Below are 17386 nucleotides of genomic sequence, written 5' to 3'. Positions count from 1 at the left end.
CACTGACACCAGCATTTTCAGACAACAAAAATGTAGCCTTAATTCATCCTTCACCAATGCTTCCTGGGTCGTGGACGACCCAGAGCCTCACAAAAGTGTCTGTAACTCTAAAACTATTGAGACGTTTTGATTTGAGACTTCATGTAATCCTCAAACATCAAACAACCTTCCTGTCGACCAAATATGAAAGGATTATCTTTGTATACAAACAAATAAACAATGACGTCATTTGAACTACTCAGTCCGGATGTTGCGGGTCGGGGACGACCCATGTGGAATTAAAGAAGGCATTTTACGGTGTTTTTCCCGAATAGGATGGCGTGGGTCGTGTACGACCCATACTCTGCAAAGAGGCGGTAAAGAGTTTATTCCTATTCGGATGGCGTGGGTCGTGTACGACCCATATTTTTTACGTTGAATCCTTATTTAGAAAGTATGGATCGTACACGACCCACTTCATCCGGACTGTGTAGTCCAAAGTGTGATCCCGTGAAGGTTAAATGTGATGCTTCTTTATTTCAAGGTCATTTTGCTGAAGCCATGAATACATCCAGACAATATAGCGTTATTTCCGTCGCCAAATAATCATTCGGACGCTTACCTTAAACATCGTCTTGTTGATGAAGTACCCTTTATTGGGTTCAGGGACACTCACACCATTGTCGCCCATGTCTATAAAGTTGGGATGTATCGCCGAGATTTCGTACGATCTGCACGTCAACACACACCGTAAAAGCAAGGTCTAGGCCTCTCCCTCTGGATTTAATCAGTTTGCCGCATATGTTATGTTTGTCAGTGCCCTGCTTGCTTGTTCGCTATGTTGACGAGATGGAATCTGATTGCTTTATAAGTAATACATTCTCATATCCTGTTTGAGAAATACATCTCAAACAAATGTACAGGGATTACAGTTGATAACATTTATAATCAGAAACAAATCTACCAGGAGACTCGTTAGTTCTGACTTTTATTCATCGGGACAGCAGTTCTTTAATCAGGAAATCCTGATTTCTTGTTGGGATCTTCCATTCCTGGAAAACAGCGGCAACTACATCGTGTATTTCTACTGGAAGCAACTCATCCTCATCCTCATCCTCGCCAAAGGCATATGTGGGCCACGGTGACAGCTACGTAAATAAGGTCACACAGGGGTTTCGTGGTCTTCAACCACCACCGTTACTGGTTTTTTTCGTTATCACCACCCACCACCACAACCACCACCATCATCATCATCATCCATCCTTCCTGGTTCCACCACAAGTCACCTCTGGGCAACTGTGTGGCCAGAGCAAAGCAGAACACACACGAGTTTGACGGCCTTCAGCAACAAACATTACTTTCACCATCACCATCTGTGGTGCGTCACCACAACCACCACCACAACTGCCATCACCCATCCATCCTGGTTCAATCATACGTCAACCTTGGGAAACATTGTGGCCAATGTAAAGTAGGTCGCTCACGGCTTTCTTCCACCACCATAACCATCACCATCACCATCAGCAGTACGTCATCACAACCACCACCCTAACCATTCCCCTTCATCAACATCTATCCATCTATTCTGGTTTCGCCACAATTCACCTTTGGACAAATAGGGTGTCCGATGGAAAGTCGTTTTCTTACCTTTCAAACACCACCATTACTGTCGCGATCACCGATACATTACCACAACCACCACTATCCATCATTCCTGGTTCCATCACGAGCCATCTTTTGGGGGTGATTTGGCCAATGAAAAGTAGATAACACAAGATTACTATGTCCTTAAACATCACCATTACTATCACCGACAACGATGCAACACCACAAACAGCAGCACCACCATCCACCATTCCTGGTTCTATCGCGAGCCACCTTTGGGCGATGACTTGGTCAATGGTGACAATGGAAAGTAGATCACAGATGATTACTAAATTACCATTACTATCACTACCAACGTCATCAATGCAACCCAACAAACATCTTCATCACCATCCATCCACCCTTTATCTAAAATATCACACGTCACCTTTGGGCCATTATGTTGCTTATGTCAAGCGTGTGAAACACGAGCTTCATGGCCTTGAGCCAGCGCAAGCGACTTCTACTCTGGTCCTTCTTTTTGATGAGTGTTCGCACTAAGGTCAAGATCTTGGTGTTCTCAGACTTCCTTTCTTTGTAAAGTGAACTGCACAGACATCAAACGCTCATGCTGGTATATGCATTTGGAGGAGTGCATGTGGGGGGGGGGGGGGCACTTTTAAGTTCCGTGCACATTGAAGTTTAGACACCGTTTACAGCAGCCTTCTTCTGACTTTTGTAAAATCATATAGCAGAATAAGATTTTGGAAAAGCGCGCCGACACACAATTATTGAGGTCGTTCCGAAACAGCTGAAAATTTGAACGCAGATCAGATTAGATTTTTAGATGAACGAGAGTCGGTTGAGTTTCAGTCGGACTGTTAGCATGGACTTACGTATTGTCTTGTTATCTCTTCGTCGGCTACTACATAAAAAATACGAATCAAAATCGGCTGAAAAGCGCCCATGTGTGACTATCAGGACTCTTTCCTTTCCCCTAATAGACGATTTTCGAAAAATAACTCCGTCGGGTTTGTATTGGTTGTGGAAGAGTAACCTTTTCTTGCAAAACCTCCACCAAACATTGGAGGGGCCAATCACTAGCGAGGGGTGTGTATGAAACACGTGGACGGGACCACGTGTTTCAGACACTCTCGTCGCTTGTGATTGGCCCTTCCAATTGAAAGAGATTTTGCAAGAAAAGGCCACTCTCCCACAACAACTACAAACCCGACGGAGTTATTTTTGGAACTCGTCTATTGTAAGCACGTCCTTTAAATGCACTCTGAACAGAAATGAACACATTTGAGCACATTTCTGAAACAACATGTGAACACTTTGTGACATTGTGAATAGTTCTGCAGGCACTAGTGTTCACATAATAAACACATTGTGTTCACACGTGTTGATTTGGACGTGTTTTTGTGTTAATCATGTATGCCTCTTTCCCTGGTAGATCGATATATATATATATGTACTATTTTACAACATGTTTAAAACTTGTTACAGAAAAATGTTCAATTCTGTTCAGAGTGTGGCAGTCAAACGGGTCGGAAAAAGAGTCAAAATTCGATAAAACTAGACAATTCAAATAAATGATAAAAATCTCACTCAGATAAGGGCCAAAGTTACGCTCACTTCAGCGCGTGACAGTGTGTGTTTGTGTGTGCGTGTGTGTGTGTGTGTGTATATATATATATGAGTGTGTGTATGTGTGTGTGTGTATGTGCGTGCGTGCGTGAGTGCGTGTTCTGATGCGTGTTGTTGTTGTGTTGCTGCTTGCATTTTAAATCTGGGGGGGAAAGTTAACATACGATTTCTTATGCAGATCGCTGGGTTGGTTGTTGGCAGCCTCTTCTTTGTCTGTCAAGGACATCTTGTGCTTGCTCGATGGGCCCCAGATTTTAGTCATTTTGCGGGGCTTTGCGACGGAGAATTTTGGCGATACAACGGGCACCGCCAAATCAGAGGGACTCTCCGTGACAGCCCGGGGGCCAGTACCGAGCGCCATATTGGTGTTTTGTCTTCTCGTGATGGTCCCGGGTTTCCGTCGTGACTTGACATGGGTCTGTTGGCACAAATATAGGGGGACCTCTGTTTTAAGATCCTCTGTGTAAAAGAGTCCTTCGCGCATAAACGATTCGGCCCACCATCTCATATCTGACCAGGCTTGTACACTGGATAAGGCCATAGACACACATACCAAAACTCAGAAGGCTCCGATGCTGTCCTTTCTGCGGGAATTTGTGTGTGAATTAATTTGTGAAAAAGCCACCAGGGGAGGGTTGGTCTTGACGCACTTAAGGCTGGCCAGAACTGAAATGGTGCGCGGGAAGGACTGCGCATTGAAGACTCCCTCCACATTCACACCTGGCGTTCTCTTCAGAGTGCCAGTACCAGTACATCTGTTTAAAGAGGACCTTATGGTATGGATAATAAAGTAAAATCTCTTTAAAAAAAAAAAGAGAGAAAGAGAGAAAGCGGGAGAGGGGGAGATGAAACGAAATAGAGAGAGAGAGAGAGAGAGGGGAGGGTGGGGAGAATGAAACGAGAGAGAAAGAGTGAGAGAGAGAGACAGAGAGAGCTAGAGAGAGAGAGAGGGGGGAGAGAGAGAGAGAGAGATTTTTTTATGCGGCTGGTTTTCCGCACATTCTAAATAAATAGAGAGAGTGAGAGATAGAGCCACCCACCCTACACACCACACCGCAATCACCCGCACACACATATCACATCACATCACATCACACACACACATACACACACGCAAACACACACACACATATCACATCACATCACACATATCACATCACATCACATACACACACACATACATACACACACACATACACACACGCAAACACACATACACACACACATATACACACGCAAACACACAACACACACACACACACATTAAGAGGTTGACCTTGATCCGCTGATGGACCTGATTCCATTGTTTAGTCTCTTCAGCCGTGTACTTAGCCTGGAATGCTTTCTCTGCGGGACCTCTGTATAACAGACATGTAGACGTGTAATCTCGCATTTCTTGCACACAGGCACCTGTTGTAATGGAATGAGTATTTACTACTTGATAAACGTAGGTATGGGGGTACAAAGGAAACAACAACACCAACAACGAGACAACTGAAAGCGCTGTGTACAAATTTCGTTTGAACAGTAAAGTGTAAATGCAGTCATGGAAACCGTATGATGCCAGGAACGTAACATTTTCATAAAACCATTATTCCTAAAAATAAATCTAGCTAAGTAGCTTTTCCTGTCAAACACCTTACAATGTTCATGTCCTAAAGACAATGGGACATCTGTCCCCCTCAACCAAATTCTAATGGGGCATTACAGTCATAGTCGAAAACAAAACGCGCAAAGCAGGCTAGGCGGTCCGAAAATGCTTTTGTCGAAAGATGCAAAACTGATAGTACTATTTGGTGCCATATGATGATATGAGAATTTGCCAGTGTATCAGGTTCACGCGTGTGTGTGTGGATCTGTGTTTCGATCGATAAGCTTATCGCTTCTTCCAGAGAGGAACACGTGCAAGCACAGATAGTTGGCAGGATTGGTTGAATACTAATGAATTACATTTTAAAAGCCAATCACAGTGCGTTTCACAACCTCGCAAGTTGCTCGGCTTAGCGCGCGTTTTTACTTGAAAAGTGTGCATGGGGTGACGCAGTGGAACGTAATCACAGTGCGCCCTTTGACGCACTGAAGGGAATTCCTATGGGACATGTTTAGATGTTATGCGCCAATTGCGCAAGGCGCACAAGTAAATGAAACCCTGCAGGCTAAACATTTTGCCTCTTAAGGACTGGAAATATTTTATATAATAACGAGAGAGAAAAAAACAAAAGAATTAAAAACCTAGCCCGAATATGACTCACACCTGTAAACATACCCTACCTGGAGGAAAGTGAGGTCACAATACGGTAAAAACCATGCAAACACCTTGTTGCAGATTCGATCCCAGGGTCACATCGAAAGCCTCGGGCCTTGGAAACACGAATACATGCATGCAAAAATATGAAGCCCCGGTGTCCGTTCGGCCAACAGCCCATACATTATTACAGTAACCATTTCAGCACTGACCCAAGACGACCCAACCCGGTCCCTAGCCCATTTTAGGTCTCCTCTAGCAGCCGGCAGCCAGCTGTCTACACACCCCTCCCCCCCCCTGCATTATTTATATTTTTCATTTTTTATACAAAGCCGGTTTTCCCCGTGTAACATGCCCCAGATGGCTTTGCCATGAGGGCGTAAAATTTTCATGTTCTTCTCCTGTTGCAGATTTGACATTTTATAGAAGAAACTGTAGTACACACATGCCTTGCTTGCAAAATGTTTGTGTGTGCAAATGTTACATTCAAATGGTTTGATCTACATTCGCATATTGATGTGCGAGTGAAGCTCGCCTCTTTATCAAACTTCGTGTTGCGCAAATAACAGGACAAACAAGTATGACCACCATGGATAACCTTGCAGTGCCTCGTGGCAATACCCTCTCTCACAATGATGGCAAAAACACTTTACAGGCTTAGGTGAATATTACTGGTACAGGGAAGTCTGCTGCTCGTCATCAATGGAAACACATTTTTTTTTAAATGTCAATAGACTCCGCTATAACATCCATCGTCATACGAACACGAAAAGCAAATGTTTATACGACTCGCCTTCGTCATTTCCGATTACAGTAAAAACCACCCTTTCAGACCCCCCCCCCCCCCCCCATTAGAAACCTATTTCCCCCCCTCCAACCCTGATAATAACCCACAGGCATACAAACTTGCACTACCCCCGAGCCCCTTCCCACCACCACCATACTCGCACTCGACACACTCCAATGTTTTGAGAAAAAAACAAACGATTTGTTCTAAAAGACCCACACATATAAATAACTATCTTGACCAAATTGATTTTTGAATGACCAAGAAAAAATGTGTGTACTCAGATTTGCATGGCCTCTATTCTGGCATAACATGCTGCCATCATTAATTTGCTCGGCAAGACGAGTATGCCCCAGACACGAAGCTCTGACCAGATCAAGCAATAACATCATAGCTTGATGAGGTCAAGACTCATTTACTTGATAGCTCAATGGATATTTTCAGTGGTGAAAATCTTCTCCAGCAAACATTGGTTATAGGGTTTCTTTCTTTGTTTGTTTGTTTGCTTAACGCCCAGCCGACCACGAAGGGCCATATCAGGGCGGTGCTGCTTTAACATATAACGTGCGCCACACACAAGACAGAAGTCGCAGCACAGGCTTCATGTCTCACCCAGTCACATTATTCTGACACCGGACCAACCAGTCCCAGCACTAACCCCATAATGCCAGACGCCAGGCGGAGCAGCCACTAGATTGCCAATTTTAAAGTGTTAGGTATGACCCGGCCGGGGTTCGAACCCACGACCTCCCGATCACGGGGCGGACGCCTTACCACTAGGCCAACCGTGCCGGTTGGGTGGTTATAGGGTGGTGGGAGCAATTAGCCGTAGGGCTGGGCAGTTCAATGGAACCGGTTTACTTTTTTATTAGCCAAAAGCGGGGACATTGTTTTCCAAAAGAAGATACACTCCCAGTGCATGTGGATATGCCTATCAAAATAAGTAATAAGAGTGAGGCGGGTTGATGAGTAACATTTTAATAGGGTGAAGCAAAGAAAGATGGGAGAGGGGGGGGGGGGGGGGCATTGTGCACAGTCACACCGAGAGAGGTGACTTGGCTCCCGAACGATTTATGACGTCATCCAATAGTCAAATAACAGAAGGAATTTTTGAGCGGGCGAACTTAGCACACATTGACTCGATTTGATTGGCGGAGAGGCTTGACTAGAATAAGACAAACAAAGTTTGGAACTTAACTATGACCGAACTGGTAGTAGGGATGAAAACTGAAGGGTAAAAAAAAAACTGAAAAAAAAAATTCGAAGGCGCATAGCGCCAAGTTTCGCAGGCGCGAAGCGCCAAGACTTCTAGGGGGGTCCCCCGGAAATTTTTTTTCAAGGGTGCAATTTGGTGCAATCTGGGGCTATCTGAGCCTTAAAATTGGATTCAAACATGGCCCCAAAATACATACAAAATGAAGCAATCTGGTGCTCATTTGAAAGCAAATCTACTTCTTTTTCAGGCATTAAAAAGGGATTACAACAAGCTGGTATTGTCATGAAATATATATCTATATATATATAATTTTATATCACTTTCAGACTACTAGGGGGGGGGGTCCAGGGGCATGCTGCCCCGGGAAAAAAATGTCAGTGGGTGCAAAATAAAGAGAGAGAGAAGAGAGAGAGAGAGAGAGAGAGAGAGAGAGAGAGAGAGAGAGAGAGAGAGAGAGAGAGATCAAATCAAATCAAATCAAATCAAATTTTATTTTACGAGGGTTGTGGCATAAGCAATATAATTATAAACGAGCTTCTTTTCAACCAGCCCTCGCCCAGAGAGGGACTATTCTAATCAGTGTTTTCAATGAAAGCTGTTAGAGAGAGAGAGAGAGAGAGAGAGAGAGAGAGAGAGAGAGAGAGAGAGAGAGAGAGAGAGAGAGAGAGAGAGAGAGAGAGAGAGAGAGAGAGAGAGAGAGAGAGAGAGAGAGAGAGAGAGAGAGAGAGAGAGAGAGAGTCAACAATCTACGACACGACTGCCAACTAGTCTCGTCCCGCTCAAAAAACAATGACCGAGACTTTCAGGCCTGACCATACTTAATGTTTTTTCCGCTACACACGCACTTCACCACGCCTTCCTCGTCCAATTTTCGGATAACGTCCCCAACTCGAACATCATCGATGTGTTTGTCCATCCAATCCCATCGGAATTTGTTTTTGGAGCATGAATCGGGAAGTCGACCCTTGTCACGTTGGAGAACTTTCGCGCTCGCCATTTTGTTTGAGAAGGATGAGACTGTTCGTCTTTAAACAGAAACCGTACCGTAAAAAAACCGGAATCGCACAAATAAATCGGATGGCCCATTGAAACTAATCGGAAAAGTCGGAAAAAACGGAGAATTTTCATCCCTGTGGTAGTAGTTGCGCAGAATTGATTGTTTTATGTTGTTCGCAACCGGAAGTTACCATCGTTCATGGGCAAGCAACTCCCAACAATCCTTCTTTGGAGTGAAAGCCCTTTTGTTGTCGTCGGTTGCTTGTCTGTCGATACGAGGTGAAGTAGGCATCTTACGGCAGCTGTGATACAATTGCTCATCACTGCGACCAACTAGGTTTCTAGATACACGAACTCGTCACTGATGAGCAGGATAGAATTGGCGCTTCTGTTTTTGTTTTTTTTCCTTACACTTGTTCCTTGTTCCGGTGTACTCTCACGCCGCCCCGTCCCTGCATTCGCTGCTCCATCCACATCTGAATTTTTGTTCCGCTGCCAGACCTGTCGATTTTACAGACGCTCCAGGGAGGGATGTCGGGTCGCTGCGGTAGGCTACCCTCGGAAATTGACAATGCACTTCTGCTGAGTCACTTCGACGGTGTTCAGTAGTGGGTCTGTCCCGAGCTAACGGACTCAGCCCACTACCTACTATGCCCCCTACTAACGACATTGACTGCTAAGTCGCGGAGCCAGACTGAGTGAGCGTCCCCTCCAGAGAGCAGACCGCCACCACGTCCCTCCGTCGACCCCCCAGAACGTCACACGTTGAAGACTGACAGCAGAAGTACTATTCAGGGAAGGATGGAACAGGAACAATAAGACCAAGGTCACCATGAGAGCTCCGGGCATGAAGGGCCACAAGAGTCAGGACAATTTATAATTTTGGATGATTAATGAGATGAGGATGATTATAATGATGATGCTATGGATTTCCAAATTGGTTTGAGACTACGTGACAGGGCAGCACTCTACGCTTACTGTCATAATATATCCTGGCGTCAACCAGGCCCGAGAACTGCCGCACCTGCGGTGTTGGTCAGGTAAACAGAACCTGAGCACACTCAAAGTCGCATTCGTTAAGTGAATGACACTCGGCTGTGTGATTCCAGCCTTCCCATAGGAACCATAGTACTTCCACTCTGGGTAGGAGCCGACCATAGCCCGTTTTGCTTTCGCCTGATTACGTCGTTCAAACGGACACGCAACTGACGACAACAAAAGGGCTTTCACTCTAAAGAAGGTTTTTCGGGAGTTGCTTGCCCATGAACGATGGTGACTTCCGGTTGCGAACAACAGAAAACAGGTGGAGGTGAAAGGGAGAGAGAGAGAGAGAGTGTGTGTGTGTGTGTGTGTGTGTGTGTGTGTGTGTGTGTGTGTGTGTGTGTGTGTGTGTGTGTTGCGTGTGAGGGGGGGGGAACACATATATTGATACACGCACTACACACATACGCGCTCTGTGGACATATTTGGGATGTTTTCCTCTTCACCATTCTTCCTGGGACAGTGAGAAGCTGTTCAGTTTGCTCCGGAATGTCCTCGCCTGATTCGTCCTCGCCTTCAAAGTACACTGGCCGGCGCATTGTAGATTTTATTATGAGTCTATCAGTCTTTGAGTCCGAGACCAAAAAGTCGCTTTCATCGCTGTCGTATTCTCCACTAGAGTATGCGAATGATTCGCAACAACTGCAGCTTTGTAAGTCGGAGTCTTGCAATGAATCGACTCCCAAGGTGGTTATGGTCGGAAAAACCTGTGTTAGATGGAATAGAGAGGGGTCATGTGCAGTTGGCGAGTCCTGTGCGGCTGGGTCCTGTGCGGTTGGTGAGTCCTGTGTGGCTGGGTCCTGTGCGGCTTGCGAGTCCTGTGCGGCTGGGTCCTGTGCGACTGGGTCCTGTGCAGCTGGTGAGTCCTGTGCGGCTGGGTCCTGTGCGACGTGGTCCTGTGCGGCTGGCGAGTCCTGTGCGGTTGGCGAGTCCTGTGCGGCTGGGTCCTGTGCGGTTGGCGAGTCCTGTGCGGCTGGGTCCTGTGCGGCTTGCGAGTCCTGTGCGGCTGGGTCCTGTGCGACTGGGTCCTGTGCGGCTGGTGAGTCCTGTGTGGCTGGGTCCTGTGTGACGTGGTCCTGTGCGGCTGGCGAGTCCTGTGCGGCTGGGTCCTGAGCGGCTGGTGAGTCCTGAGCGGCTGGTGAGTCCTGTGCGGCTGGCGAGTCCTGTGCGGCTGACTCATTGGCCTCATCACCCGGCAGGTTCTCGGTGTTGTTGCCGTCTGCTTTACGTGACCTTTTCGCCTTGCTTTTCTTTCGCTTGATGCGTCGTCGTGAACTGCCTGCTAAGTCCATGTTGGTGGTCTTGTGCTTTTGGCCAGGCTGCTCAGTGCCACTGAACAGGCTATCGGGAAAGTAGAAAAGCAAAGATGAGATTTTGCGTTTCTTCTTCTTGCGAGGTGTTTCAGTGTCACCCCTGTGCTTGTACGTAACGACGACTTGCTCAGCAGAAGCTGTGCCTATATGAATGCCAGGAACGTGTTTTCCGTTTGCGACGTGGCTTTTCTTTTTCTTCCAAGATTTTTCAGTGGCACACAGAACCTGAATTTTCGTCAGAAATTTCCTTTATAAAACTGCATTCTAATAATCGTCTGACGCTGCTCATTTTCTTCATACAAAACTTGTCGGTATTTTCTCGTTTGTCAGAAATGTCCACAACTGCCAGAGACATGTGGGAAGATAACTGTTTCAAGATGCTTTTCTTCTTCACACAAGATTGCTCAGATTTGATTTTCCTGTGCGTCCCAGCTTCATGATTGTCAGAAATGTCCTCTGCTGTGTGAGGTTGCTTTTCTTCTTATGAGATCCCCGAGTGTCACTGTAGCAAATTCACCATTGTCAACAATGACACTTACATGACCTCATTTATGACACTATGACATCATAACATGATGTCATCACCAATAGGCTCGCCAAGACCAGAAAGCCCCAGGCACAAAGCTGTGACCAAATCAAATCAAGCAATGCATGACGAGAGGAGATCTGTCAAGACTTATTTAGAACTATGGCATTCCGTTTGACGGTTTGTCAAATAATTATTTGGATACTTTTTCATGTTTTTTTTCACCAGTTTTAGCTAAATAATCATTATTTAGAAGCTCATGTGCTAAATAAGTAATTGTTTATAAACAATGTAAAACAATTCTAAATAAAAATTTTTTTACGTAAACCATTCATTATTTACCTAAACAATTCATTGTTTACGTAAATAATTCATTGTTTACGTAAATAATGATTTATTCACGTAAACAATATATTTTTTAGACTTATATTACATTGTTTATAAACAATCAGCAATGTTGCTAAATAAATCATTATTTACGTAAACAATGAATTATTTACGTAAACAATGAATTGTTTAGCCAACACATTTTCCATTATTTAGGGGTTTTTAGGATTCGCTTCTGAACTAAGTTTTATGTCTTTCAGTGATTACTATAATTGAATACAAGGTCTCTCCACACACTCTTATCTTAAAATAGCTGTTGTTTGGATATTATTTTGTTTATTTTACAAGCCGAAATTGCTGTACGAAAATAACTGACATGATCTCAAACACAGTCAAAGGTCAAGGTTAATTAAGGTTTTTCCCTGCCGGGAGTGTTTAGTGTTTGCATTTTCTTGCTTGAAGTTGTTGAAACACAGATTTTTCCCCTTATGTTCTCTGTTCTGTTTATGTCCCAACAACATGCCTGTCTTTCCATTTCTCTTCCTTTAATCGTTTCATTTCAAAGAGAAAAGTAACAAGTCGCGTAAGGCGAAAATACAATATTTAGTCAAGTAGCTGCCATTTTTCAGCAAGACCGTATACTCGTAGCATCGTCAGTCCACCGCTCACGGCAAAGGCAGTGAAATTGACAAGAAGAGCGGGGTAGTAGTTGCGCTGAGAAGGATAGCACGCTTTTATGTACCTCTCTTTGTTTTAACTTTCTGAGCGTGTTTTTAATCCAAACATATCACATCTATATGTTTTTGGAATCAGGAACCGACAAGGAATAAGATGAAAGTGTTTTTAAATTGGTTTGGACAATTTAATTTTGATAATAATTTTTATATATTTAATTTTCAGAGCTTGTTTTTAATCCGAATATAACATATTTATATGTTTTTGGAATCAGCAAATGATGGAGAATAAGATAAACGTAAATTTGGATCGTTTTATAAATTTTTATTTTTTTTTACAATTTTCCGATTTTTAATGACCAAAGTCATTAATTAATTTTTAAGCCACCAAGCTGAAATGCAATACCGAACCCCGGGCTTCGTCGAAGATTACTTGACCAAAATTTCAACCAATTTGGTTGAAAAATGAGGGCGTGACAGTGCCGCCTCAACTTTCACGAAAAGCCGGATATGACGTCATCAAAGACATTTATCAAAAAAATGAAAAAAACGTATGGGGATATCAATCCCAGGAACTCTCATGTCAAATTTCATAAAGATCGGTCCAGTAGTTTGGTCTGAATCGCTCTACACGCACACACACACACACACACACACACATACACACACACATACACACACACATACACCACGACCCTCGTTTCGATTCCCCCTCGATGTTAAAATATTTAGTCAAAACTTGACTAAATATAAAAACATATTCGAAACTACGGAGAATTTTCGCGTCACGAAGCTCTGACGCGTTCCGAAAAGAATCTGGAGTGACTTCCCTTGCCTCATGCAAAACATTGTCGAAAGCAAGATGGAGAAACAGCGACCGGGCGAGAAGCGAAAATATTCTGAGCGATTGTTACCAGAGGAGAGGCGGCGATACCACCAGAAGATTTTGGAGATTGACGGGAATTATCCGTATGACATTCCAACCAGGTGCTGGTCAGCGAATCCGGACGATTTTCCAGAGCTGAGTTACATCAACGTCGTAAATTATTTTGTGCTTCGCTTCAGTGTGAGCAGCTGAAAGCTTACAAAAGTTTGGATTCCTACCGACTTTTTGTCTCTGGCTGGGTGAGGGATGTCAAGTGCTACAGACCTGATGGCTGTCAGAACTGTCATTTCTGCAAAGGTAAGAATGTGCTTTCAGTTTATAATGAATGAACGTGAGTGTTCTCTATCTTGTGTTGCAGATTTCACAAGTTGCAGTTCAGGACTCAGAAATATTGTGTTGAGGCTTTGTCTTTGATATATATTCTTCGCTTCAGTTTCTATTCTGGACTACGACAAAAGCTGCAGCTGTGACTGTCATGGGTTAGGCTGTGTGGAGGTGAAATGTCCCTTCACCTTCAATATATTTATATTTTCAAATACTGAAATAGCTTGCAAAATATTATATTTATATTAATTATAATGAGCTTCATGTTCATATTCAGTTAAAAATTTGTTGTTTACTTTTCATTGTTAAGGTTATTGTAAAGCACATTATATGCGTTATATTCATTCGAGTGACCTAGCTGAATGCTGATTTGTGCGACCTTCAATTTATGTTTCAGTTTCTTCATTCACAACGCCTTGATGAACCAGCTCTTTCTCCTTGGATCATCGCCACTTTTGATGGCAACATACTGTCAGCACACTGTACCGGCATGGCCGGAGTTGGAGAAACCTGCACACACGTCCCTTCACCTTCAAGGAGTCAGCTGTTGAGTGTGCTGTGGCAGACCGCCATTTCTGTTTGGAATCTAACAGTGAAGGGGTGCTTTGTCTGCGCAAAGACCACCCATACTTTAGTCAAGTACAGTGCCAGATTGTTATGACCAGTTCCTCCTACTGCGATTTCATGGTGTGGACAACTGTGGATAAAGTTATTGTCCGAGTATTGCATGACTGTTATTTTTGGGCAATGTGTGAGGAGAAAGCTTTAAAAGTGTTCAGACTCGCAGTTCTTCCAGAGTTAGTTGGAAACTGAGCCTCTACAAGCAGTGGATGTGAACCAGGAGCAGCTGCAAACACCAGGGCCCGTATGCATGAGGAGGAAGTCAGCAACACTGGAAGTAGAGGCCTCTTTCGGAAGTGGGAACTCCCGAAGTTTAACTTTCCAACTGTTCACTATGCATGAACGCCGGAGTGGTGACTTCGAGAGTATTCGGTCAAGGTCGCGAAAATTGGGGGAATCCTAACTAGTACGCATGTGTTTGTTAACGGTAAGCTTGCCACCAGAAGAAACAAATCTCATCGCGAGTTCAAAAAGGCGAACGTTGAGCGCGCTGTAGTACTAACAGCGTTATTGCTGGTTTTTTTTTGAATGGTCAAACGAAAGGGTCGGTTCAAACCTGTGATGATTGTCTTGGAATCGAATGTCTATGACAAATGACTTTGTTGGCTTGAATGTTAGGAGAAGAGTAAATGATTATGTTGAACTTTTTTTTTTTTTTTTTGGGGGGGGGGGGGGGGATCTCAGCTGCTTGCATGCTTCAACCCTTTATTTATTTAAAAAAAATTTTGCGGGGAGTATCCCTCTTCATTGATCTTTTTTTCTTTTCTTTTTTTCTGCTTTTTATATTAATTTTTCTACTTTAAAGGTCCGTGTCTACATTGTTATACCAAAATCGCCATTTGACCATTACACAAATGCAGAGTCTATTATCTACAAATATCAACAATACACCCCCTTTCAATCAGGAAAGACGAAGCCAGTGTAGCCATTTGAAAGTTCATTGTAGTATTCCAGCGTAGTACTCATAGTAGGATATCCTTATTTGGAAAATGCCAAGCGCAAAACTCCTCTCAAATCCCGTGCATTTCGTGGGTTTAAAAAAAAAGCGTGGACAGCGCTCCAGTGTCAAACTGTAGCTGTACTTGTTTGGGCGTGGCTATAAGCATAGTGACATGAATTTGATTGGTCAGTATTTTTAGGCAAAGCACATGTTCTCAGCAAACAGAAAACAAAATATTGGAAGCGTGAGTCACGCTACCCAAAAATAAAGTGTGAGTTTAGAGGGAGCGGTCAGCGACCATAAACTCTATTAAAACGAGACAGATAATGCAGCATTAGAGAGTAGTTTAAATCTTTTTTTACATATATTTTTTTTTCGATAACTTTTTTCCCCATGGTTCATTCATCATTTGACATAATTTTGTATCGAAATCTAACCATAAGATTATTGAGAAAAAAAGCAAAAATGTAGACGACCACCTTTAAATGTACCTATATCGTTAACAATACTATTTCGAAATGTATTTTAAACACGCCCAAAAAAGCTTCCTTTACGGTAATTTTTAATAATCATATTATATAACTTTATCCTCAACGCATTTCCAAGTGAACATAATTTTGGGGCACACACAAACACACAAAAAAATCAGTATAATCAATTTCGTTCTCACAATAAGTACAACAATTACTGCATGTTGAACTTGTGTTTAATAATTTTATATCGGTAAAACTCTTTGTTGGACAAACATAGATTGGTTATAGGGAAACTTTCGGTTACTGGTAAAGTTTAAAAGGAAGAACATTATGCAGTAGACCGTAAATAACTAAGTTTAGTGACTTGTTCCTTATTTATTGGGGAAATGTCTGTCAAGAAGTTTAGAAAAGACAATACTGTTCATCGGTGTTTTAATTTTTTTCCCTCGTTAATTTTTGATTACGATGGCGATGCATGGTTATGTACAGTTAAAAGTCAAGATTCGATTTTTTTTGAAAGCATAGGACAGTTTCTTTACGCGTTTAAAAAACATTAACACAGAGGCAAAAACTGGTTGTTGCAGTCTGAATGCAATTGAGGTCTATTAAAAAAAAGGGTTAAAAAAAAAATCAACTCCCAGCGGCACTTGAACCCAGAGCGTCGGATTGAAATTCCGAATCCGTAACCACTGCACTCTGCTACTCGTCTAGAAAAAGCACTATGCAAAGATGTGTTATCAGTTATTCAGTCGTGGTAGTTTGAAAGCTCACCATCTTCGCCGAATGACTCGAGTACGTTTTTTTCGGTCAGTAAATGATCGTAGGCCTACTGTCGGTTTTGAGCCCCGCTGTTTCAAGCTTTTCACCTAAATTAAACAAGAATGTCACAGTTCGTGTCTATGGTGCAAGGTAGCCGACCGTCTCATTGTGGGCAAGTTACGACAGTTGCTCGATTGACGCATTTCACGTCTTTAATATTGTGTCTGAGCTCATTTCCCAATGAGCTGCCTTTAAAACCAGAATGTCATGCGATTGTAGCATGCGTTGGAGGTTTCTTTAAGATGCGATATCGTCGTATAAATGATGAAATTAACTTTGAAAGTGGGAACTTCGGAAGCAAAGCTGCCAGCTACTCGGTATGCACGAGCTAACTTGAACGCCGAAGTAGTGGCTTCGAGAGTCCTGAGGTCAAGGTCGAGGAAATTGGGGGAATCCCAATTAGTGCGCATGCGTTTGTAAACGGTAGGCTTGGTGACCAGAAGAAACAAATCTCATCGCGAGTTCGTAAATGGGCGAACGTTGATCGCGCTGTAGCTTTTACTATAGTTGTTGTTTTTGACTGGTTGAACGAAATGGTCTGTTCAAAGCTGTGATGATTGTCTTGAAATAGAATGACTGTCTGTAATAATGATTTTGTTGACCAGAATGTTGGGGAGAATAAAACTTTTTTTTTATGTGGTAGCGAAGTCGGTTATGTTAAACCTCTTTTCTTTTTTTTTTAATGATTGTGTATCAGTAAAACTGTTTGGTTAGAGCGAAAGTTTTGGGCTACTGGTCAATTTAAAAACTCAAGTTTTTGGGGGAATCAAGATATAAGGTGTAGTGAAAAGAAGATAAGTTCAGTAACTTTCATATTAATTGGGAAAATGTGTGTCCAAATTTTTACAAAAGATAAATTGTTGTACTTAGGTGTTAGTAAATTATGTTTGTCCTCGTTAATTGTGAACAGGATGTATGTTTATGTAAAGTTGAAAGTCAAGATTGGATTTTTTTTATCCTACGCGCGTGTGTGCATGTGTGTTAG

General features: G+C 43.1%; 1 protein-coding gene and 1 long non-coding RNA gene across 2 annotated transcripts in view; both read right to left on the bottom strand.

Annotated features, from left to right (window-relative positions):
* Positions 1–11342, bottom strand: part of LOC138946781 (uncharacterized) — a 36343-nt gene extending 25001 nt beyond the window's left edge. The window contains exons 1-5 of the mRNA XM_070318183.1: positions 9907–11342; positions 4490–4571; positions 3378–3631; positions 2012–2170; positions 602–710 (exon numbers count right to left, since the gene is read on the bottom strand). Of these exons, the coding sequence (XP_070174284.1) occupies positions 602–710; positions 2012–2170; positions 3378–3631; positions 4490–4571; positions 9907–10790 (1488 nt within the window). The 5' untranslated portion in view covers positions 10791–11342. The remainder of the gene's footprint in view (positions 1–601; positions 711–2011; positions 2171–3377; positions 3632–4489; positions 4572–9906) is intronic.
* A 3493-nt stretch (positions 11343–14835) lies between these two features.
* LOC138947786 (uncharacterized) lies at positions 14836–16179 on the bottom strand. The gene is made up of 2 exons (XR_011449792.1): positions 15589–16179; positions 14836–14966 (listed from the first exon to the last, which is right to left on the bottom strand). It is a non-coding gene; the product is annotated as an uncharacterized lncRNA (long non-coding RNA).
* Between the last annotated feature and the right edge of the window lie 1207 nt (positions 16180–17386).

Source organism: Littorina saxatilis, linkage group LG14 (assembly GCF_037325665.1).
Source record: "Littorina saxatilis isolate snail1 linkage group LG14, US_GU_Lsax_2.0, whole genome shotgun sequence".
Lineage (NCBI taxonomy): Eukaryota > Metazoa > Mollusca > Gastropoda > Littorinimorpha > Littorinidae > Littorina > Littorina saxatilis.
Note: the sequence above shows the minus strand (reverse complement) of the source record. Positions and strands in the feature narration are given on the sequence as shown.